At 40.9% G+C, this 24,250-nt stretch overlaps 1 protein-coding gene across 4 annotated transcripts in view; it reads left to right on the plus strand.

The window, feature by feature from the left end:
* Kiz (kizuna centrosomal protein) overlaps positions 1-24,250 on the plus strand; it is a 109,196-nt gene that overhangs the window by 23,162 nt on the left and 61,784 nt on the right. For all 4 annotated transcript variants that reach the window (XM_028881851.2, XM_028881848.2, XM_028881847.2 and 1 more), the window contains 2 exons: positions 10,263-10,908; positions 11,885-12,194. In XM_028881851.2, the coding sequence (XP_028737684.1) occupies positions 10,263-10,908; positions 11,885-12,194 (956 nt within the window). The remainder of the gene's footprint in view (positions 1-10,262; positions 10,909-11,884; positions 12,195-24,250) is intronic.

Raw genomic sequence — 24,250 nt, forward strand, 5'->3', positions numbered from 1 at the left:
TGACATAGTCTTACACAAGCACATTTTATTACTGTGTTTTGAATGATCTTTACCTAGGTATAGCTTTACTTTCTGGTTTTCATTCACATCTGAGCATTTCCCTTATTTCATTAACCTTCATGTGCCTCTTTTTTTTTTTTTTTTTTTTTTTTTAAGATACTGTTTCACTGTGTATCCCTGGCTGTACTGTAACTTGCTCTATGAAACAGGCTGTTGTTGAACTCAGAGATCCGACTGTCTCTACCTCCTGAGTGCAAGGATTAAAGGTGTGTGCCACCATGCCCGGCCTTATATGCCTCATTTTGATGCTTCATGGTGCTTCCTGATTTTGTATGTATAGGTTGTTTTCAACTTTTCTTGGTTATAAATGATCTATACATGAACTTGGGTAGTATCCTTTTTTACTGTTAGGTTTATTTCCTTAAGATGAATTTGTCCACACAGTTACTAAATCAAAGGGAAGTATATGTAAGACTTTCAATGCTAGATTTTTTTTCAAATATAAACATATATGGTGGTGGCGGCCTCAAATTTACCATCTTCCTGCCTCTACTTCCCAAGTGCTGGGATTACAAAGCATGCATGATTATGTTCAGCTTATAATTTTTAAAATAAATTTAAAATTGGCAAAAAAGTTACAGACCTACTGTGAGGATGTCCTCTGGACCTCACACCCTGTTCTCCCCACTGTTAGCATCTTATGTTATGGAGGCAGAAGCTGCATATCCAAGAAACAAATACAGGTACATGGTTTGCTAATAAGGAAACTTCTGACTTCATTTAGCTTTTTACCAGGTTTTCTATTAATATCCATGAACCCAGTCCAGGATTTAATAATTTAATACTATACTTTTCTTTCTTTCTCTTTCTTTCTTTCTTTCTTTCTTTCTTTCTTTCTTTCTTTCTTTCTTTCTTTCTTTCTTTCTTTCTTCTTCTTTTTTCTTTTCTTTTTTCTCTCTCTCTCTTTCTTTCTTTCTTTCTTTCTCTTTCTCTCTTTCTCTCTCTCTTTTCTCTCTCTCCCTCTCTCTCCCTCCCTCCCTCCCCCCCTCCCTCCCTCCCTCTCTCTCCCTCCCTCCCTCCCTCCCTTCCTCCCTTCCTCCCTCCCTCTCTCTTTCTCTCTTTCTCTTTATTTTGTATGTGTATATTGTAGTCCAAGGCTCCGAATCAACCAAGCAGACACAAGAGGTTACCACAAAGCAAGATTTAATGCAGGACAGCATGAAAGAAGGGTTTGGGTTGGTACTGATCAGTCAGGGACACAGAACAGACTCAGGAACTGAACTGTGACCCCAAATGTCAGTTGAAGCAAGTATTTAAGCACAAAAATCAAACATCTGTTGCAAAGTTACAGTTATAATTTTTTTTTACCAATTAGAATTCAAAGATTAGGGGCTTTCCTTAAATGTTCCATCATTATACAATTCAAGCTTTTCAGTCTACCCAATCAGATTCATCTGTTCTTTCTGTTGTTAGGAATAGCCATGATGTTTCTAGGGAACTAAAGCTGCATAATGACTATTTCTATGATTTAAGGAGGAGGAGGGTCAGCTAATGGAAGGTTCCCAGCTCTCCAAAGGGCTTGGGAACCTAAACTTCGTTTAACCCTGCAGATAAAATGGAGTCTGAAGTCAAAATGTCAGCATTTAGGACAAGGTGCTTTTTGCCTGTCCCCAACATGTGTTTATGTGTGTAGGCATGCATATGCCATGATACACATGTGGGAGTCAGAGGATAACCTGTGGGAATTGGTTCTCTCCTTCCATAGAGTGAGTCCCAGGGATTGAACTCAGGCCATCAGGTTTGCTTGCAGGCTCTTTTTCTCAGTATGATTTTTTTAAAAAAATTTAATGTAACATATATAAAATGGTATTACATTGTTTTCAGTCTTGATTTTAAAGAAACCATACTTTAAGGGAAAATTTCTAATTCTCTCTCTCTCTCTCTCTCTCTCTCTCTCTCTCTCTCTCTCTCTCTCACACACACACACACACACACACACACACACATACACACACATTCTTCTTTCCCCTTAGAAAGTAGAAACACTCTTTTATGATTATACTACTATAAATGAATAATGTGAATGGATTCTTAAGGAAGCATCAGTCAGATAGATACATTGAGAGACAACATGTGCAGGCAGATAACCTATATTCTTAAAAAATGTCAAGGTCAAGAATGAGAAAGAAAGGCTAGCCATCTGCTGCAGATTAATGGAGCCTCAGGAAACACAAACCTAAACTGAATCTTAAACCTAGAACAAAAGTAACTAGCTATAAAGGACGATATATGGGCAATTGACAAAAACTATGAACTACAAAATAGAGAACAAAATTATATCCTCATTAAATTTCCTGATTATAATAATGAAGCTGACCCACTGGAACAAAGAGGAAACACACAGAACTCGTATACATATATAAGTAAGTGTACAAAGGCACGTGTATAGAACAGGGAAGAGTGGCAGAGAAGTGGGGAAATGCAAACAATTGGTCAACCTTGCTCAAGAGTGGTAAGCTACTTTTTTCCTATGGTTCTTGCAACTTTTCTATAAGCATGAAATTGTATCAAATTCCAAATTCTCAGACACAGGGGCACACATCACTTCAAATAATAAGCAGTGACAGCTAGCCATTGAACAGACCAAACTGAAGACTTAGGAACTCCTTCTTGAATCTTCATGGATCCTCTAGAGTTGTCTGTTTGGGCGTTAGTGAGTGATGTCCCACTGTGGACTTTCATTTATATATGCAGTTAGGGCCATGGTATCGTAACTCTTGACTTACTACAGGCCCCTAAAAATCTAATGTCCTCATTCATTAGTGTGTTGCTTTGAGTTTGTAGAGAACTAAGAATCCAGTATTCTGAGAGTTGTGGCCATGCTTGGCAGAATCAGAGAGCACTGAACTACTTGCTATCATGAGCCAGATAAAGCAAACTTCTGTTAACAGGGCATTGCTTCTACTTCCTGTGTGTCTGAAGCATTAGTGTAAGTAAAATCCCATCATGTGCTACTTTGCCTTATTGTACAATAAGATACCTTAACTTGTTTCTGGCATTTGGTTCTCTGAGTTTTGTCTAGTGGGGATGAACTTGAAGTCTTTTGTTTCTTTTAGTGGGTCAGAGAGATCTGAGAACTACTGGTGTAACTCAGTGACACTTCATTTGGTCTTTGTCATGTGACTTTTCCACCTGAGATGTAGTTAGCCTTTTGTTTTGTGTCTTGGTCTTTCTTAGAACAAAAAGAGAGAGAGAGCATTAGAACTGCTGTATTCTCTGTGTGCTGGGTTAGTAACCAGTCTGGTAACTCCCTCAATTGGTCTTGAAAGTGAAAAACCAAAGGCCTCTGAGACTTAGATTTGTCATCAATAATTTGCCTCAGATCACATGTTAGGTTTCCAGTTGAAGGCCTTGGCAGAGTCAGCTAAAGCACGCCATAGTAGTAGCTTGTTCCTTGGGACCATCTATTTGCACAATTGTTTATTTGGAAGTAGGAAAGTATTTGTTGAACTAGAGGACTAGTAACAGGTGATTTTTCCTTACCAGTCATACCATCTCTGGAGTGAAAACTGAACTGAAATTCAAATGGGACACAGAGGAAGGTTTCTCTCTTTCCTCTAGACAGCTTGTCTGTTCCACTGTGTCTTCATATTCTTCAACACCTCAGTAGGCACAATCATACTTGCCCTAATCTGAAATTAGACACAGAACTTATTTTTGGTAAGATTTCTTTTGTTTACCATCCCCCAAAACTTTTTATCTAAAGTGGCTGCATCTTCTTATATTCCACACAGTGAGAGTGAGTCTACTGCTTTCACATCCTTAGCCACACTTGTTATTTCTTGATGATGATGATGACGACGACGACTACTATTCTCTTCCTCTTCCTCTTACTTCTTCCTCCTCTTTTTCCTGTTCTTCTTTTGGTTTTTTTCAGACAGAGTTTCTTTGTGTCGCCCTGGCTGTCCTGGAACTCACTCTGTAGACCAGGCTGGCCTCGAACTCACAGAGATCCACCTGCCTTTGCCTCCTGAGTGCTGGGATTAAAGGGGTGCACCAGCATCCCCCTTCTTACTGTAGCAGTTACTATGATCTGAATCTTTGTGTCCTTCCCCCAGTGCATATTCTGAGAACCTAATTCTCCAGATGACGGTGTTGGAGAAGTGGTTAAGTCAGCAGTGCAGAGCTCTCATTAATGATATTAGTGCTCTCTTGAAAAGGTCCCTTGGGAGTTTGAGCCTTTCACTATGTGAAGACGTGGTGAAAAGACACAGTCCATGAAAAAGGAAACTGTTACCGGACTCTAAATCTGCTGCTGCTGTTTGATCTTGCTCTTTCCACCCTCTAGGACTGAGGGTAGATATCTGATATTGTGAACTCCCCATCTTCTTCATGTGTTGCATGGTTCAGTTTGCTCTATTCCACTGAGACTTTCTCCCCTACAAGCATGGTAGTGATCTGTAGTTTCCTTGTGATGTCTTTGCCTCATTTTAGTGTGAAGAATCAGTCTCAGAGGATGAATATTTCTTCCTTGTCTACTTTTAGAAGAGTTTGGAAATGATTGGCATAGACCCTTCTTTAAAGTGCTAGAATCGACTGTTCCTGAACTTCTCTTTGTGGAAAGTTGTGATCACTAAGTAAAGTGCTTGACTTGCAGATCTCTTCAGATTTTCTACTTCTTTGTGAGTCAGATATTGTAGTACTTTTCTAAGAATTTATCCAATTCACTGGAGTATTTCTGTTTATTAGTGTAAACTTACTCTTGGATTGCACTTTTAATTTTTTAATGAACTATTAACACATTACTTACCCACTTACATTTCTGGTTTTAATGAACTGAGCCATTGCTCTTTTTTTCTTGATGAGTCTGTTTTAAAGGTTTTTAAAAAATTTGTTGATATTTGTGTGTGTGTGTGTGTGTGTGTGTGTGTGTGTGTGTGTGTGTGTGTGTGTGTGTAGTTTTGTTGCCTGTCCGCCTGTCCAGGTCTCACTCTGTAGACCAGGCTGGCCTCAAACTCACAGAGATTCGCCTGGCTCTGCCTCCCGAGTGCTGGGCACCACTACTGCCCAGCAATTTGTTGATCTTTTCAAAGAATCATCCTTTAGTCTGTTGCTTCCCCTTCTGTGTCTCTGTTCTCCAATGTTATCTTTGCTGTAATCTCTATTATTTCTTGCCTCTGTCAGCTTTGGATTTAGTTTTCCTTTTAAAACTAATGAGTAGTTTAATCCTACTTTACTTTGTTCAGCTCTATTATGTAAGTTCATGTTTTTCATCTAATTTGGGAAGTTTTTCAGAATTTTTATTGTTGGAAAGCATTGTGTGGTGCTGTGCTGCTTGGTTACCTTCAGCATGGTGGGTTTTCCTGGCCTAGCTAAGCCAAGTCTTTTGCTGAATCTGCAAGAAGACTCAGTTTCAGAGGGGGATGGCATGGGTTTGCCAACATGGAACAAAGAAGAACAATCTTCCGCCTACAGAGATGGCTGAGTCAGAACACTTGGCTATGCAGACATGAGGGCATGAGCTCAGATCCCCAGCATCTAATATAAAAAAGCCAGCGCAGTGATACATGTGTGTAATCCCAACACTAGTGAAGCAGAGACAACACACATCCCTGGGGTTTGCCGACCAGACAGCCCCAGGTTCAGACAGACCTTGTCTCAAAACATAAGAAAAAACTGAGGAAGACATCTGACATTGACCTCTGACCTCCATGCATACATACATACATATGCACAAGCATGTACATATATACACATTACCCCTTCCCCATTTCTGGAGCAATCTTTGGGGCCACCTACCTCCAGCACTTTTTAAAAGCCAGATCCATGCATATTTCTCCTGGTTTGTCACTATTACAAGATTCAGACTGTCTAGAAGTGAAAGGATTTGGAAGTAGCTGTAGCTGTGCCTTGGAGTTTGAGAATGAGGATGTTGCCAAGATGGTTGTGGAAATAATGAACACCACCATTTGGTCAAAGACTGGAGCTGTGTTGTGTTATGCCAACAGAAAAAGTACATGTAGAGCTTTTTGAAGAGTAGAATGTTCCATTTCCTTAGCCATCATATCCAGCAGTGAAACAGGATAATCAGAATTGGAAATGTAGACACAGATAGAAGAGTGATTTAAAAGGAAACAAAAGTTACTCCGGAAGAGATTAGCTGAAGGAAGAATTCATTATAGTTTCCCACCTTCTGCTTTATGTTATATGAAAAAGAAGGTTTCAGGCTTATAGAAGAAGAAGAAAGAAAAGAGCTTCATGGGGCACTCTTAACACTCCAGAGAAGTCTGGGGCCACCCAGAGCCTCACTCCAGTTTGTATACCATTTTTGGAAAGATGGAAATCAGAAGTGGTTAAATTAATGATGATAAAGATAATGGGATTGTTTTTAAACAGCCTGTGTCCATTGTAAAAGAAAGCGTTCAAGAGGCTCCAACACCTATCCACTCAGGGAAACAGAGACAAGAGAAAAAGCAGCCAGTGATTCTGAGTGCATGTGTATAGCATTCTGAAAAAACAAAAACAAACAAACAAAAAAACTGTGATGACCCCATCATGAGGGCAGACGATTTTTTAAATTAACAGCAAAAGATAAGCATTGACAAGACTTTTTTGGAGTAAAAGATACTGTTTGTTCCTGTGAGTAAGGAGAGTAGTGACTGATTTTGACTGCTGTACTCTTCCTGAAGTCCAGAGGTATGTTCCAGTGCAGTGGTGGAGCTTGCTCTGTCCTTATCCTGGTATCTTCTAGTTTTCAGATTTTATAGTTCTCCGTAGAGCTTACTTCGGGTGCATAAAAGGATCACCATTCAACTGTAACTTTCATCACCATCGAACAAAGATCCCTAGACCCCTTTGATCATCTGTGCAGTGATTGTGCACACTTAACTCCAAAGGCTATTTGAGATTTCCACATCTGGAGGCTGAAGCTCTAAGTTGTATGAGAGTGAGAAGACAGCTTAGGTGTTAGTGCAAGTTTGTTTTTGTAGTCAAGTGCTAATACAGATTCAGAAATACCTACCATTTTGCAATCAGTATGGAATTGTGTTCCAGATTCAAACCAGACTGAAAAATAAACCTTTTTTTTTGACAGGATTTGTATCTAAGTCAAGCTTAGGGGATATAGAGAATAACACCCTTTCACTTATTTTTACGTTTCTGGTACCCTTAAAATGTGCTTATTACAAAGCTATAAAGATCCCCCCCCCCAATAGCCTTTTTCTGTCCTCTCCTTTCATCTGGGACTTTAATGCATTTGATATAGTAAATGGTATTTTATCTGAGGCTCACGGTTTTCTTCATTCTTTTTTTTCTCTCAGATTGCACAATCCCAATGTACCTATCTCAGCATTGCTAATTCATTCTTCTGTCTGTTTAGATCTGCTGCTAAGCCCTTCTTCATTCCAATAATTGTACTTTTCAGCTGAAGAATTCCCACTTGGTCCTTTTTAATAATTTATATCTCTTGTGCTGTGGTTTAAACCTAGGTTTTACTTATAGTTGGCAAGTGAGCTACACCTTTAGTTTTATAATTTGTTCGTTTTGAGACAGGATCTCACTATGTAGGCCTTGCTGGCCCAGAATTCTCCATGTAGACCAGGCTGTCCTCGAACTCATGGGGATCTGCCTGTTTCTGCCAGAGTACTGGGATTAAAGGAATGCATCATCCCATCAAGCTAGCCCTATACTTTTTGTTAATTCTTTTGAGATAGTATCTCATGCATCTCAGGTTGACTTTGAATTCTCTATAGATCAAGACTGGCTTTGAACTCCTTATTCTCTGCCTCTACCTCCCAACTTCTGGGATTACAGGTGTATTTGGCTTCAGTCCTATAGTTTATATGTCTTTATAATATTCTCTATTTAGACATTATTCTCACATTTAAAATCTCTTTCTCTCTCTCTCTCCCTCCTCCTCTCCCTCCCCTGCCCTTTCCACTTTTGAGAGTGGTCTCAGTAGACATACCCACTGGCTTCAAAGTCATTCACCTGGGTGCCTGAAGAGTCAGCCTCTGAAGATTGGAATACTCTAGTTCTTTTTTAACTGTTTAAACATATTTAGCTAATTATAGCTAATTTAATGCCTTTATCTAGTCAGTTTAATACCTGGACTTCCTTAGAGATAGTTTTTACTGATTGTATATGCTCACTGTCTATATGATACAATGTTTATTATTTCTTTTCTTTTCATTTGTAAGTAATTAAATGTGGCAACTCTGAAAACTCTACTCTCCCAGAATTTGTCATTAATTTCTGTTTGTTTAGCCATTATGTGACTTAGTTATGTGGAATGTGTATTATTTCTCATGTGTGGCCACTGAGGTTTCTATTACATTTACTTAGTAACCATCATCTTTCTTTAATGCCTGGGACTGGGATTCTCACTGCCTTTGCTTGGCCTTCACTTCTTGCTTCGAGCCTCAAAGTGAGCTTGAGGTGAGAGCTCAGGTGTTTACTTCCTAGAAGTGTTTCTTGAGCATTCCTCCAGCCCAGAGCATGCAGGTGGTCATCTAGATTCCCAGGAGTATTCTAGAACCTTCCAGAGTCCTCCCACCCCCACAGGCAGCTCTTTGACCAGCTATTCTTTAAAATGTGTATAGCCTTTTGTTTATTCTAAGTGCTGTCTACTGTCTTAGGCAGCTTCCACATTAAACAACTACTTCTGATTATTTTCAGCAAACTCAGCTTGGGAACAAGGCTGTTTGTCAGTTCGAAGCTAGTTCAAGTCAAAATAGTCTTTTAGCCGGGCGGTGGTGGCGCACGCCTTTAATCCCAGCACTTGGGAGGCAGAGCCAGGCGGATCTCTGTGAGTTCGAGGCCAGCCTGGGCTACCAAGTGAGCTCCAGGAAAGGCGCAAAGCTACACAGAGAAACCCTGTCTCGAAAAACCAAAAAAAAATAAAAAATAAAAAAAAAATAGTCTTTTGTTTGGAGTCCCCCAAGGAGATACCAGATAGTCCAATGGTGACTGTTGTCTGGAAATGGGGCCCTTGAAAGAATATCCCCCCACCCCATTCCTCTTCCAGTGGCTGCTTGGCTGGTTGTCACTGTGACTACAGGTTGTCAACTTGGCCAGCACCTGGCAACTCAGAAGCTTACTGTTCTTTTCAAGATCTAACTGGTTCTCCTAAGTGAATGCTCTCCAGATTCCTAGAAAGCTGATTAAGTCTCAGAGATCTGAAGAGCTTTTCAGGGTTGTCACCTCTGTTGAGGGACAGAGACCATGTAGTGCTCTTTATCCCATCACCTTTCCCTGGCATCCTTGATTTGCTGACTTCAGAGTTTGGGGAGTGGGTTGTGGTTTTTGTTTCATTATTCCAGGATTAGAAGAGACAATGTTTGAAGAGAAATATAGCCTGGATTCTGTTGTCTCTGACATTTCTTGTTTTGTAATTTGGATGTTGGTACAAGGGTGTAGATACATTTTGTTTCTCCCCATCCACAATGTAAGCCTCTAGGAAGTGAGTACTCTCTTGACTGTGAGAGTGCTCTGGTCCTTTGTGAAGAAAAGCACTTAGCTTCTGGAAGGCTTCATGCTTCTTACTTGTAGTTCTGCTTGGCCCCATGCACCCCTGTTCAAGCCAGGTCTCTGCTCAGCTTTTCCTCTCTTTTCTCTCCTTTTCCCTTCAAAGACCAGGCTCAGATTTCCTATAAGCATGCTAGTAAATTTAAATTACTTAAAAGTTCCTTAAAGATGTTGAGGAAATTTTGATGTTAATTGATTACAAAGTATGACTATTCTGTGCTTCAATGCCATTGTGAAGGTCACCACTGAAAGTTTTTATTCTAGACATAGCATTAGAAATAGAGTTGAACCCTTTCATTGTCTGTCCTATGTATCCCCTGGTTTGCTTTTTCTCTTTATTCTTTGATCATGTCCCTTTAGAGTAGTTCTAAATGAGCTCTGTATGGAGTGCTTTTAGAACTCACCACTTTCCAGGGAATGTCAATGGGGTAAAAGATTCATAACCTAAAATTTACTAATTTCATTTTGTCTTAGCCATGCACTTCAGCTGGATTAAATGCATGCACTTCATTTTTCAGAAATGAATTCTATAGTTCTTTGGCAATAGTTGCTTTGTCCAGTGATATGGTTACTACAATAATAATCTGGGCTGTAGTAGAGTTTGCGAATTCATTAAGTGGGAAGACATGTTTTATGGGTCATAGGTGTTGATTTCCATGTTCAGGCTTCCTTTACCTCCTTCCCTTTCTACTTAATTGTTCATATGCAACGTGTTTAACTCACATCTCTGTTTGCAGGATGCAGTGCAGGCAGGAATTAACTCAGGGACAGCCATGTCAAGAGGATTGTATCAACCAGCAACAATCTTTATGGGCCGCCAGATGTCAGCCATCTCAAGCATTGACGATTTCAGTACACAGCAGAAATCTAACCAGCCCACAAAGAACTGTTCAATTCCTGACCCACATTCACACCAACAGACAGCCCAGAGCAGCTGTGTGACAGACAGCTGTGTAGTACAAACTAATAGTGACACACAGTGCTTAAATAAGTCTGACAAAATAGATGGAAAGACATCTCTTCAGATTGGTGAGCAAACGCCAGTCACAAGCCATGTATTGTCTGAGGAAGAACAAACTCATTGCTTGGAGATAGGGAGCAGCACACGTCACAGCAAGAGTAATTTATCTGAAGGCAGAAAGTCTGCTGAACTCCATTCCTCGTTACAGGAAAGATTAAGTCCAGAGAACAGAACCACTGATTTAAAGTGTGACAGTTCCAGCAGATCAGAGGGATCAGACGGAGAAATACTGACACAAGAACATATTGAAGTCGGGGAAGAAAGAGCTAGGCCGCCGGTCCCCATGCTATCAGTTTCAGAACACCGTGCATCTGCAAATAAGTGGGCTGGAGAGAGGCATTCTGCTTGGGAAGGTTTCTCAGGTGAGATGAGAGACCACATTTGTTTGCTGATTTCTCTTAGTGCCTAGCATTTCTGGTCGTGGTCTGTAATTTTATCTCTTTGCCTAAAAACAAAGAAATGACTTTATTAGTGAATTCCATTCTAATAATTTTTTAACATGTTCAAGGAAATGTTTCAGAAGATGAATTCACTGATTTTTAAAGTCAAATGTTTAAAGTATTTTTAGGGTTGAGGGTGATCAGCTCAGTGGCAGATGTGCACTTATATAGGAGGTCCTGGTTTGTTTGAGCCTCAGCACCACTAAGTTTATATATATTTTAAAGAAATAAATTTTTGAAAGATTTCAGTACTATAATTGGGGATTGTTTCTACATTTTTAATGCATTTGTATGTGTGCATATGAGCATATTTATCTTGGTGGGGGTACATGTGTATGCATACAGAGGGAAACTAGAGGACAAGTCTGGCTGTCAACTTTAGAAAGGCTACCTACTTTCTTTGAGACGGGGCTTCTCATCAGCCTGGATTTCACCAGTGTGTGTAGACTGACCAGCCAGGGAACCACAGGAATGCCCTGTCTCTGCCTCCCAGCCCTGGGACTGTAAGCACCCCACTCCAGCCTGCAGCTGTGTGCCATGCAGGGCGTTGAACTCAGGTCGTCATCTGCTGAGGCAGGCACTTCATTGACTGAGCTATCTCCCCGACCTGTGCGTCTACGTGTTTGCCGCTTTTGTTTTGTCTCTGTTTTGTTCTGGAAACAGTCTCACTGTGTAGCCCTGGTAGGCCTGGAATCCTCTGTGTGGACCAAGTTGACCTTGAACTCATAGAGATCCTCCTGCCTCTGCTGAGATTACAGGCATGCATCACCACACCACAGAAACACCAGGAGTTTTATATATATTTGTAAAGGGATTTTTAAGGGATTTCTATACATGTTCTCTGTTACTTGGATTCTCCAAACTTTGCAACCACAATGCATTCATTTTCCTCTCGCAGATGCTCTTGCTCATGGGGACCCAAAGTCACAAAAGGCCTTTCTGAAAATGCAGGAGGAGCAGCAGGAGGAGGAGGAAAGTTCATGCAGCAGCAGTGACCTCACAGTTTCTGTCAGTGAAGATGATCTCATTTTGGAGAATCTGGAGTCCTTGCCAAATCCAGGAGCCAAGATGGAGGGTGAAGATGGAAGGCAGGCCTCACGATCAGGCTACACCGAGCAGCAAAGAGATCTACTCTTCACTGATTACGGTTTGCACACCCAAAGCTTTCCTGATTCAGAAAGGGAGTCCTCCCCAGACTCACCGAGACAGTAAGCAGTTCTTTTTCACAATCATTCTGTTTTTAGTTGCTCATGGTTTTGAGAGTCTATTCCACTTGGACAATATCATTGAGCATCCAGCAGTGTAAGCTGCCTAGTCTTGTAAGTAGGCTTTTAAGTAAACTCTCACTTGCTCTCTTCCCTTCTTTTTCCTTTCCTTTTTGTAAATTTTAAGGTAGCTTTTGAAAGTTGGAGGGTCATTGAACTATGGTGATTGGCAGTTTATAGTTATACCCAGGCAATCCCTAGTAAATGTATAAATTATTCAACCCAACCTTACTCTCATTTTCTTCAGCCCCCTACCATTATTCTTTTAAAAAAATGATTTTGACATTTTGCTCCCATGGAAGAGAGAAGTAGCCAAACTTACTAGAAATTCAAATTTGGGAACTCAGGACTTTGTATCTTATAAGTACACACTTAATCCTTGCATTGCTTTCCATATAGTGTCATTTTTTTCTCATGCCATTAAATGAGCTAATACTTCCCCTCACTTCTCTAAGCCAGATTTCCTTTTCTGGGTGTAAACTTGAGAACACTGGAATCCTTGGTGTTCAATAGAGCATCTGTGAGGTACATTTTGAGCACTTAGCATTGTTCTCCTCATAAAAGCTAAGGTATATGTTTTGCAATTGATTGGAAATTTGGGGCCAACTAGAAGTTTTTCTGTGTCCCCTGAGTAGAAAACTTAGGTATTAAAAACAGATTCTCTGAGCCGGGCGGTGGTGGCACACGCCTTTAATCCCAGCACTTGGGAGGCAGAGCCAGGCGGATCTCTGTGAGTTCGAGGCCAGCCTGGGCTACCAAGTGAGTCCCAGGAAAGGCGCAAAACTACACAGAGAAACCCTGTCTGGAAAAACCAAAAAAAAAAAAAAAAAAAAAAAAAAACAAAACAGATTCTCTGGTTAAACAAACCAATCAAATCATACTAGTAATATTAAATCTCTTTTAGGAGGAGAAGCCTAAGTAAATAGCTTAAGGTGGGCTTTACCTTTATAAGTGAGTAAACTAAGACCAGGAGCACAGTAGTGTCACACAGACCTTTGGGACAGTGTGCACATGTGCGCGTGTATGAACATGGAGCTTGCCCCCCTAACTTCTGATGCTCCAAAACTTTCAGTTGCACCAACATGCTGACTGCCTTTCATTCCAGCAGTGTAGGGCAGCGAATGCAGAGTGGGTGTTCTGCACCTGTGCACAGTGCAGAGTGCATGCCCTGTGCACAGAAACGGCTGATTGCTCATTGGAAATTGGATGCCTGGGAGCGGGAAGCCTGGAGGGTTTTCTGTTATCATGCTTCACTCATCAAAGAGCTGCATGTGTCCATCATATAGAAGTACATCAGAAACTTGGACTAGAGGTGGAATGTGTCTATTTGTGTTTGTAGATGTGCTGGCTAGTTTTGTCAACTTGACACAAGCTAGAGTCATCAGAAGAAAGAGCCTCAGTTGAGGAAATGCCTCTATGAGATCAGCCGTAAGGCGTTTTCTCATTTAGTGATCAATGGGGAGAGCCCATCTCATGTTGGGTGGTGCTATCCCTGGGCTACTGGTCCTGGGTTCTATAAGACGGTGGGCTGAGCAAGCCATAAGGAGCAAGTCAGTGAGCAGCACCTCTCCATGGCCTCTGATGAGCTCCTGCCTCTGGGACCCTGCCCTGTTTGAGTTCCTGTCCTGACTTCCTTCAGTGATGAACAGCAAGGCTAAAGTATAAGCCAAATAAACCCTTTCCTCCCCAACTTGCTTTTTATTTGGTTGCAGCAAAAGAAACCTTAACTAAGGCAGTAGGCTTATTTTTATGGCAATATGCTGAACAAGGTGGTACCTCTGTAAGCTAAGGACCAGTGTATTTACCTAAGACTTGGTGGTTTTCTGAGGTAAAATTTACATGAATGACTTTTTCCTATAACCCTAAATCTAAGTGCCTTTGAATTTTCAAATATGGTTTTCAAATATTCAATGGAAAATATGGGCATTTAGAATATTTTCAATATTCATACTGATAACCTCCCCCCCCCCAAATGAAAAGTCAGTCAACAGTGGTTATTGTAGACGGAAGTTTTCCTGTGTGCCGCAGCTATTCAGTCCCAAATAAATACACAGAGGCTTGTATTAATTACAAACTGTTTGGTCTATGGCTCAGGCTTCTTGCTAGCTAGCTCTGACATCTTAAATTAACCCATTTCTATTAATCTATGTTTTGACACCTGGCTGTGGCATTACAGGTCTGCTGGCATCTTTTTCCTTGGGCAGCTGGATGGCATCTGCCCTGACTCCACCCTTCTTCTCCCTGTCTCTCTGCTTGGATTTCCTGCCTGGTTGTAATCTGTCTTGTCATAGGCTAGAACAGCTTCTTTATTAACCAATGGTAGCAACACATTTTCACAGTGCACCAAAAGACCATCCCACAGCAGGTTATTTGCTGTCTATGTTGTTAAATTTGAGCCTGTTGATTTTCTGTGGTGAAAACACTCTCTAGAAATTAGGTTGAAGGGGTTTTCTTTTTATTGCTCATTTATTTAGTGTGCACTTGGCAAGGGCTTGCATATGTCATGGTATAAATATGGATGTCAAAGGACAGCTTGCCAGAGTCAGTTCTTTCCTTCTGTCATGTGGGTCCTGGGGATGAACTCAGGTCATCAGGTTTGACTGCAAGCACCTTTACCCACTGAGCATGGTGTTCTGATTTTTATGTTTTTAATAAAAAATAGCTTTATTAAGATATAGTTCACATGCTAATCAAGTTTTCTGTTTAGAGTATCCAATTCAATGAATTTGATTATATTACACCATTAATTTTAAATCCTATAATAAATATATAACATGAAATTTGCTATTATAAAATACATAATTCAATGACACTAATTACATTCATGATATGCATAAAATTCATACTCTAAATAATTCTTGCAAGTGGAGTCATACATGCCCTTTTTATGTCTAGCTAATTTCAGTTAAGCGTATGGCTTTGAGGTTTATCCATGTTATATCATGTATCAAAATCTCATTTATTTTTTGGTTAAATAGTATTTCTGTATATGGATATACCACAAATCATTTGTACATTTACCTGTTAATGGTACTTGGGTTGGTCATTTAAGAATCTGGAGAGATGGTTCTGTAGTTAAGAACACATAATGCTCTTGCAAAGGACCTGAGTTCAGTTTCTAGCCCCTACTTTAGGCAGCTCACAACTCCCCGTAACTCCAGCTCCAGGGCATCCAGCACCCTCTTCTGGTCTCCAAAGACACAAACCAATACATAGGCATACATCTACATGTAAGTAGAAAAATAAAATAAAATCTTGCTGGGTATGGTGGTGTCCACCTTTAAATACAGCATTCTGGAGACAGAGGCAGGTGGATCTCTAAGTTAGAGGCCATCCCATTCTACACAGTGAGTTCCAGGCCAGTGGGAGCGACATAGTGAAACCCTGTCTCACAAATAAATAATAAACAAATACAATCTCTCTCTGTTTTGAAGCCAAGTGTTTGTGTAAGTTTCCAGACCCACTCCCATAAATGCTTTCAGATATTGAAAACCAGTTCATACAATTTCTCCATCGTAAGTATAATGAACTCTTATAAGAAAACATGCCAAGGGCTGGACAAATAGCTCAGCACAAGCCTGATCCTTGAAACCTACATAAAGATGGAAGGAGAGAATCAACTTCACAAAGTTGTCCTCTTACCTCTGCGTGCACTCTGTGTGCTTGTGTGTATAAACACACAGAGTAAATACATCTTTAAAAAAATGTGTACTAAAATGAAACAGTAAAGAAATGTTACTGAAAAGGGTGATTTTGAATCTCCTTATTTTAAAGAATAAATAAATAAATTGAAATACAAGTTGGCATATAGCCTCATGGTTTGAAGCACTACTTTTGCTATTTTCCATGTGACAGGTGGTGGTCCATTGTCATTTGGGGGGCCACAGGAGTGACTTGGTCTCATGTCTCTTGTCATTTGGAAGGTCAGTATGGCCTGTCACTAGTGGTGATGGGGCCTCAAGACAGTGTGAAGGCAAGCCCTGTTTCCCTAGTGCTTGCTTTGGCTTTGTTCTGTGGTATTGGGCTAGAGTCCTGGCCTCCCCATACTAGACAAGTGCTCTGCCCGAGAGGTGCGCCCAGCCCTCCGTACACGAGGGCTGTGAGGTGTCTCCTTGCATCATGTTTGCTGACATTCCATTGGATAAAGAGAGTCACAGGACCCAGTCCATCTCTTAGGCTCTCAAGTTGCATTGCAAAGGGATGTACACATGAGATGGGAAGTATATGGTCATCTTTTGCAGTCTACTCTAGTATTTCTGGAGAAATTCAGATGAAGAAAAAATTCAACATGGGTCCAAAGAATAAGGACCCATTCTTTGGAGGCTTTTGTTGGAGGCCCAGTGCAGCTTCTTGAAGTCTGGATAGCCTTTAACTTAGGAGGGAAAGGACACATTAGGTCTGGAGGAAGCAGGTATTCAGATACAAAGGGCACAGAGTATGGGATGAGTCCTACCCCTTACTCATTGAGGAAGGATTCTGGGAGTTAAGGGTTCCAGTGTCTACTAGGGCAAGTGGAGAAGGACCTTGAACAATTAATTTGGAGTTCATTTTCTGTGTGATGTGGGACTTTTGAAGATGATTTTAAGAGAAGGGCAGTGTGAGGAGTGCTCTACTTTACAAGGATTAATGTAACAGCATTGACTTCTGCAGGATGAATTCTCCACGCGGTAGGCAGAATTCCGAGGTGGATCCAAGATTTCTGCCCTCTGTTGCACATCTGATTTCATTCCTCTGACTATTCTATTTTATATGGCAGATAAAGGGTTCTGCAGATATCATGAAGGTCCTGAGTCAATTGACTTTGGGCTAATCAAGACTATCCAGGTGGGCCTGACTTAATCAGATGAAGCTTTAAAAGAGATTGGGCCCTTACTGAGGTCAGAGGGATTGTGAGCAGATGAGATAGACTCAAAGAAGCAAAATGTCATCTTGTGGCAAAGAATAGTTTTTATACTTGCCAGGGACTGAACATTTCATTTCTCCAGAGGCAAGAAAAGGAATTCATGGAATTGGACCTTAGGTGAGATGGCAGCCCCAGCAGATGCCTTAGTCCCAGGCTGGTGAGACTTGAGTAAAGGACCCCATTCACCCATATCAAGATCCTGATCCATAGACACTGAGATAATGCATTTGTGTTAGGTGCCAGAGTTGTGATTTGCTATGCAGCAGTGGAAGGTGGATAGAAGATTGGCAGCGAGGTTTGCATCTCTGCAAGGATTATGTGAGTAGACGCATCTGTCCATAATGGCAGTGAGAAGGTTGAGTACGTATGTTTAGAGTTCAATGTGAGAACACATGGTGACAATGTACACAGTCACCAGTAAGTGGAGCAAGTGGAGCTCAGTAGCCAAGGTAAGCTGGGCTTTCCCTCACCTTTCACCCCATCAGCTGATCTAAGTGAGTAGAACATGGTAGATGGATAGAGACCAGAAAGGTAGTTGTGCACATCTCTGTCATGTTGTGTTTTCCTGATTCTTCTCTAGGTGATGCAGCATGTATTAGGGTTTTTGTCTTTTGTCCTACTTACGAACGCACATGTCCACATCACAGTTCCGTGCAGAATGGGATAGAATAGTTTCACTCTCTAGACTCTCCTGTGCTCCCTCTACACAGCCCTTTTCTCCCCCTTGAACCTGAATCATTGGCAAGCACTATCCATTCTTAAATGTTTATTTATCTTACTTTTTGAGACTATAACTATATTATTCCCTTCTTCTTCCTTTCCTGCATCTCCCATATGGCCCTCCCCTTGCTCTCTTTCAAATTCAGGACCTCTTTTTTTGTTACATTTGTATATACATACATACACATATATATTCCTAAAAGCACCCTGCTTAGTCTGTGTAATGTTGCTTGCGTGTGTATTTTCTGGGTGACCATTTGGTGTTGGATAACCAAAGGTGTGCTCTTCCTGGGGAAGACTATTTTTCCGCTCTCAGTATTCCTTAGTTGCCTGTAGTTTTTTGTCGAGGGTTGAGACTTCATGGGCTTTCATCTCATCTTGGGCTTGTCTGTTATTGTTCTTGTCCAGGTCATATTTCAGCCTTCATGTCAGTGAGACTTTGGGTGTAGCTTCTGACATTCCGAAGAGACACCATCTCATAGCAAGCTCCCTGTTCCCGTGGCTGTTACAGTCTTCCTGCCTCTCTTCTCAGTGCTCCCTGAGCCTTAGGTGTGGGAGTTGGGTGGGAGAGCAGACTCCTCATCTCTGCGTTCTGATCAGTGTGGTTTTCAGCACTGGTCTTTTTACTCTCACTGTCGCTTTGGCTTTCCGCTACACCAGAGGTGGAAGCGTGGCATGCAGCCTTTCAGACTGGCTCTTTTGGAGCAGCATTCGTCTTACGTTTCTTCTTGTCATTCTGTGGCTTGCTGGCTTATTTTCTTTCTAACAATGAATTATGTTCTAATATCTGGATATATCACAATTTATGTGTCCATTTACTTATTACTGGACATTTTGGTGGCTTCCAGGTTTTATCAGTTATAAAGAAAACTACTGTAAAAGTCTATGTACAGTTTTTTTTTCTAGGTCCACACTCTTTCAACCCAATTGGGGAATCAATAGAGCAATTGCTGGGCCATATCACAAACTCCGTTAAGCTTTAAAAGAAACTCCCAGATTACTGTACCATTTCACATTATTGCCAACAGCGAATGAGAATTCTTGTTGCTCCAATTTGTATCAGCATCTACATTTGGTTTTCTTTATTTTATTTTGTTTATTCTGTTTTTAATTTTAGTCATTAAATAAGTGTGTAGTATCTCATTGCTTAATTTGCAGTTTATTATTGTGAAATGATACTGAGATTCTTTTCATATACTTATTCCATATCTAAGTATCTTTGAAGAATCTATATAGATTGCTTGTTTTTAATTTAAAAAAAAACATCTTATGTGTATGGGTGTTTTGCTACATGTATGACTCTGTATCACATGCATATCAGTGTGAACAGAGGCTAGAAGAGAGCATTGGAGTCCCTGGAACTGGAATTTCAGTCATCTGTCGGTGCTGAGAATTGAACCCAGGTCTTCTGGAAGAGTAGCAACTGCTCTTAACCACTGCACCATCTCTCCAGCTATCTCTTGTCCATTTTTAATTCTGATTGTGTATTTTTCTTATTGTTGAATTTTAATTAAAATGTCTCTATTTTGAGTACTAGCTTTACATTTTAAGTTCTAGTTCTTTATGGAAAGGGTTATTATGTCTTCTTTTGGCCTATGACTTATTTTTGTTTGTTGTTGTGTTTTGTTTTGTTTGCAGAGAAAAAATTACAGAGACTTGGTAGAACTCATGAAGCCATTTGGAAGGTTAACATTGATTCAGCTTATTCAATTGCTGTAGGCCTATGTAGATTTCTCTTTGTATGTGATAGATCCTGTCCTTCAAGTAATCTGTCCATTTCATTGAATTATCATATTCGTAGACATATACTTGTTCACACTGTTCTTTTATTCACCATTTGGTATGTGTAACATCAGTAATGAAGAGCTGTCATTGCTGAATTTTGTGTCTTCTCACCCTCTGCTAGCCTGTAGTGGACTAAATAAGTACTTATCCGTCCACCTGCTCACAGCAATTCCTGTGTTGAAACTCTGACTACCAATGTGACTATATATGGAATAAGGCCTGTGAGAAGGTACCAATGGTTACCTAAGGTCTTAAAAGAGGCACCTTAATCTCAGAGGGCTGGTGCCTTTAAAAGAACACTAGAGCTCTCCTCTATACTTGAGGACACAGATAGAAGGTGGCCACCTGCAGGCCTTCTCAGGAAGTGAATTGGTCACCCTAATCTTGGACTTCCCATCCCCCAAAACTCTGAGAATTACACTTGAATTATTTTACCTACCAAGTCTATAGTATTTCACACATGGTCTAAAATCATACTTCTTAATCACAATTATTATTTTACTATTTTACATTTGTCAGGGTATGTGATGTTCTTGGTATATGCTCTATGTGAGTTTGAAAAGAATGGATTGTGGTGGTGTCAGATGCAGTGGTCCACACGTTCCAGTTCCGTCTAAGTGATGCTGCTGTCTGCACCCTTCATGATTGACTGCTCCTTGAGTCAGTCAGCTACTGATAGAGGTAGGTTTAGGTCTCAAACTGTGAGAGTGGATTTATTGCTAAGAGTCTACCAGTTTTAATCTATGCATTCTGATTTCATTAAGAATGTACACATTCCTAGGTGAAGACATTTTGAACATTCTCTGACTTTCCCATTTTTTGGTTTGGGATATGCTTGTTATTTTGGAATTCTCAGCCCTTGTTGCTTTAACTGTTTTCTCTATTCCTTTGCTTGTTTGGTCTCCTGGTCTCCCCACAGTATACAGTTGTATCCTCTGTGGTATTTTCACAGTACTTGGATATCCAGTTACTTTTTCCCCTTCTTTCTCTTTACATGTCAATTTTGGATTTATTGATAATCTTCAAGTTCACTGAATCTCATGCTTTTCTTCTCTATTTTGCCCATGTTGATTACAAACTCCTATGCTTAAGGAAGAAAAAAAAATACCTTTATCTTGACATCTCACCTGGTTACTGATTGTTTTCTTTCTTTCTAATTATTTCTGTAATGATAGGAATCAAACCTGGACATTTTGCATTCTAGGTAAACTGCCATTGAACTACATCCTCAGCCACTTTGGTTATTTTCTCTTTAAAAACATGTTTAAAACTATTCTCTCTCTCTCTCTCTCTCTCTCTCTCTCTCTCTCTCTCTCTCTCTCTCTCTCTCATGTGAGTGTGTGTGTGTGTATGTGCACACATGCACAGGCATGTAGGTGTGTACCAGTGCCACTGCATACCTATGCAGATCAAAGGACAACTTTCGGGGGTCAGTTCTCTCTTCTACCATGGGATTCAAGGATTGAGCTCAGGCCATCTTGCTGCCCCCTCTTCTCCAATTCTTCTTTAAATTTTCTCCTTTCTACAAGAAACTTCACCACAGATTTTTTTTAATATTTCTTTTTATTATTATTATTATTATTATTATTTTACAATACTATTCAGTTCTACATAACAGCCACAGATTCCCTTGTTCTCCCCTTCCTGCCCCCTCCCCTTCCCCCAGCCCAACTCCCATTCCACCTCCTCCAGAGCAAGGCTCCCCTGAGGACTGGGATTGACCTGATAGACTCAATCTAGGCAGGTCCAGTCCCCTCCTCCCAGACTGAGCCAAGAGTCCCTGCCTAAGTCCCAGGTTTCAAACAGCTAACTCATGCAACAAGCCCCGGACCTGGTACCACTGCCTAGATGCCTCCCAAGCAGATCAAGCCAATCAACTGTCTCACCTATTCAGAGGGCCTGATCCAGTTGGGGGCCCCTCAGCCTTTGGTTCATAGTTCATGTGTTTCCATTCGTTTGGCTATTTGTCCCTGTGCTTTATCCAACCTTGGTTTCAACAATTCTCGCTCATATAAACCCTCCTCTTTCTCACTAATTAGACTCCCGGAGCTCCACCCGGGGCCTAGCCGTGGATGTCTGCATCCAGATTCCTCAGTCCTTGGATGGGGTTTCTGGCACAACTATTAGGGTGTTTGACCATCCCATTACCAGAGTAGGTCGGTCCCAGCTGTCTCTCGGCCATTGCCAGCAGTTTTTTGTGGGGGTATCTTTGTGGATTTCTGTGGGCCTCTTTAGCACTTTGTTTCTTCCTTTTCTCATGTGGTCTTCATTTTCCATGGTCTCCTATTCCTGTTCTCCCTCTCTGTTCTTGATCCAGGTGGGATCTCCCACTCTCTTTCCCTCGACCCTCACCCTTCATTGCTCCCACTCATGTCCAGGTTGTTCATGTAGATCTCAGCCATTTCTCCATCATTGGGCGATCCTTGTGTCTTTCTTGGGGTCCTGTTTTTCAGGTAGCCTCACTGGTGATGTGAGTAGCAGTCCATTCATCACCACAGACATTCTTAAAAGCAGAGTCGGAGATTATCACGAAGATTTAACATAGATTTAAGCATGGACATGTATAGAAAAGTGCTCAGGGATAGGATAAGATACGCTCAGGTGCACCACAGACATTCTATATTGAGTTTGACTCGTAGCTTTTTTTCTTTTGAATTATGTTGATGGGATGGACATGGTAGCCCTTCCCTGTCAGTACTTGTGAGGCTGAAGCAGGAAAACTGAGCCAGCCTAGGATAAAAAGGAGGTAGAGGGCTACCTAGGCTACAGAGTGAGGCCATGTCCCAATAAATAACAAACTATAACAAAAACACAACTGTGTTGAGGAGAAGATAGATCATTTAAAATTTATACTTTCTATGCCAATGTATTAAAATTAAATTATTCTCTCCTTTAGTTACACTATCATAATTGAAAATCCCATTAATTTAAGTTCCCACTTTGATCTAACCAAAATTTCCATCCGTTGCTAAGCCCAAAGCTCTGTACTGTGAGCTATGGGATTTTGTGACAGTTTAAACTAGCTGCAGATTCTTCAGTGTTCTTTTGAGTCTGGGACGGCTTATGTCTGCTTCAGGCAAATAGAGCATGATGGAATAGCTACTACATGGCTTATAACAACCATGTTATAATAGGCAGCAGCTAAATTATAACAGGACATGCACCTTTCTACCATATTTGCCAGAACGCTCAGTCTTGGAGCCATGAGCCCTCCTATTAGAAAGAAATCTGACTTCTGAGGCTGCTGTGCTGAAGGAATGATGTGTGGATGCTCTGTATCACCAGCTGAGCCTGCCCCTTCCAGCTGTCCCACCAAAGTGCCCGACACTTAGGGGAAGCCCTCTCGGACTTGTTTAATAGGTCTTCTTTCTACAGTATCACCAAATGATGTCTCCTGATAATGTGATGCAGAAGTTCATTCAGCCAAGCTTTGCCTGGCTTCTAACGTATAAAATCATGAGATACAATAAGTTGTAGTTTAAAGCTACTAAGTTTTCAGTGTAGCTAGTTATAGACTTGTAAGTAACTGAGAAGATAATATATTAATTGAACAGTACTCTTTGGGCCCCTGATGTATACTAGGATTGTTCCTGCGCCTGTGGTATCATTGATCATGCATGTGTAGAAAGAAATGGGAAGGAAAGAAATATAAACTGATGAACATTCTGCATGAAAAGTATTATGAAAATAATAAGGATGTTGAGTGGCTAGAGGAGACATGGGCACTTTTAACAGATTATAGTAAGAGAAAGTCCTTCTGTTAAGGTGAAATTTGAGTAGAGACCTGAAGTATATAGGAGAGTCACATTACTTGTGCTCATATATTCTCTGTCCGTTTAATCTGCTCTGTGCTTGGTCATTTTATTTTTGCCCTATTGTATTTGTTTCCTTCTTCATTTGTAGTCCTTCCTCCAAGCGTATCTGAGAAGGGAAGGAATATATCTCAAAGAAGAACACACCAAGTAAAGGGAACCACACAGCACAGAGGTGGTGAAATAGAAGTGTATTTGGGGTTTCCAAGAAGAGTAGAGGCCTGTAGCTGGTCCAGAAAAGGTGAGAGCAGAAGGAAGCAGAGCAGGAGACAGCCCCGTCTGAAGGGTCTTAATGGGCCATAGGCAGAATTTTGGATTGCACTTGAGTGGAAATGAAGGATCACTGTGGCTGCTTATTAGACAGTCCCCTGAAGAAAAGGGTGCAGGCAGGGAGCCCCGTGGTCCAGGAAGAGATGCTGATATCTTGGACTAGGGTGGCAGCAGTAGAATTCTGTCTCTGTCTCCAGCACTGAGATTGCAAGTGCATGTCATCACACCTGGCGTTTTTTACATGGTGCTGGGATAACCCAAGTTCCCAGGCTTGTATAGCAAGCAGTTTACTCAATGAGCCACTGCCCCCATCTTCCTCGTCCCGTGGCTTGATTTTTGTATGTTGATCAACCCTTGAATAAATTCCATTTAGTACTGGTATATGTTCTTTTTCATATATTATTGACATTGTGTTACTGACAGTGGGAGGTTTTTTGTTTGTTTGGTTTGGTTTTGGGATGTGTTTTTGTTTTGTTTTTTATTTGTTTTGGCATTTTGAGACAGGATCT

Source organism: Peromyscus leucopus, chromosome 4, assembly GCF_004664715.2.
Source record: "Peromyscus leucopus breed LL Stock chromosome 4, UCI_PerLeu_2.1, whole genome shotgun sequence".
In the NCBI taxonomy this organism is placed as follows: Eukaryota; Metazoa; Chordata; class Mammalia; order Rodentia; family Cricetidae; genus Peromyscus; species Peromyscus leucopus.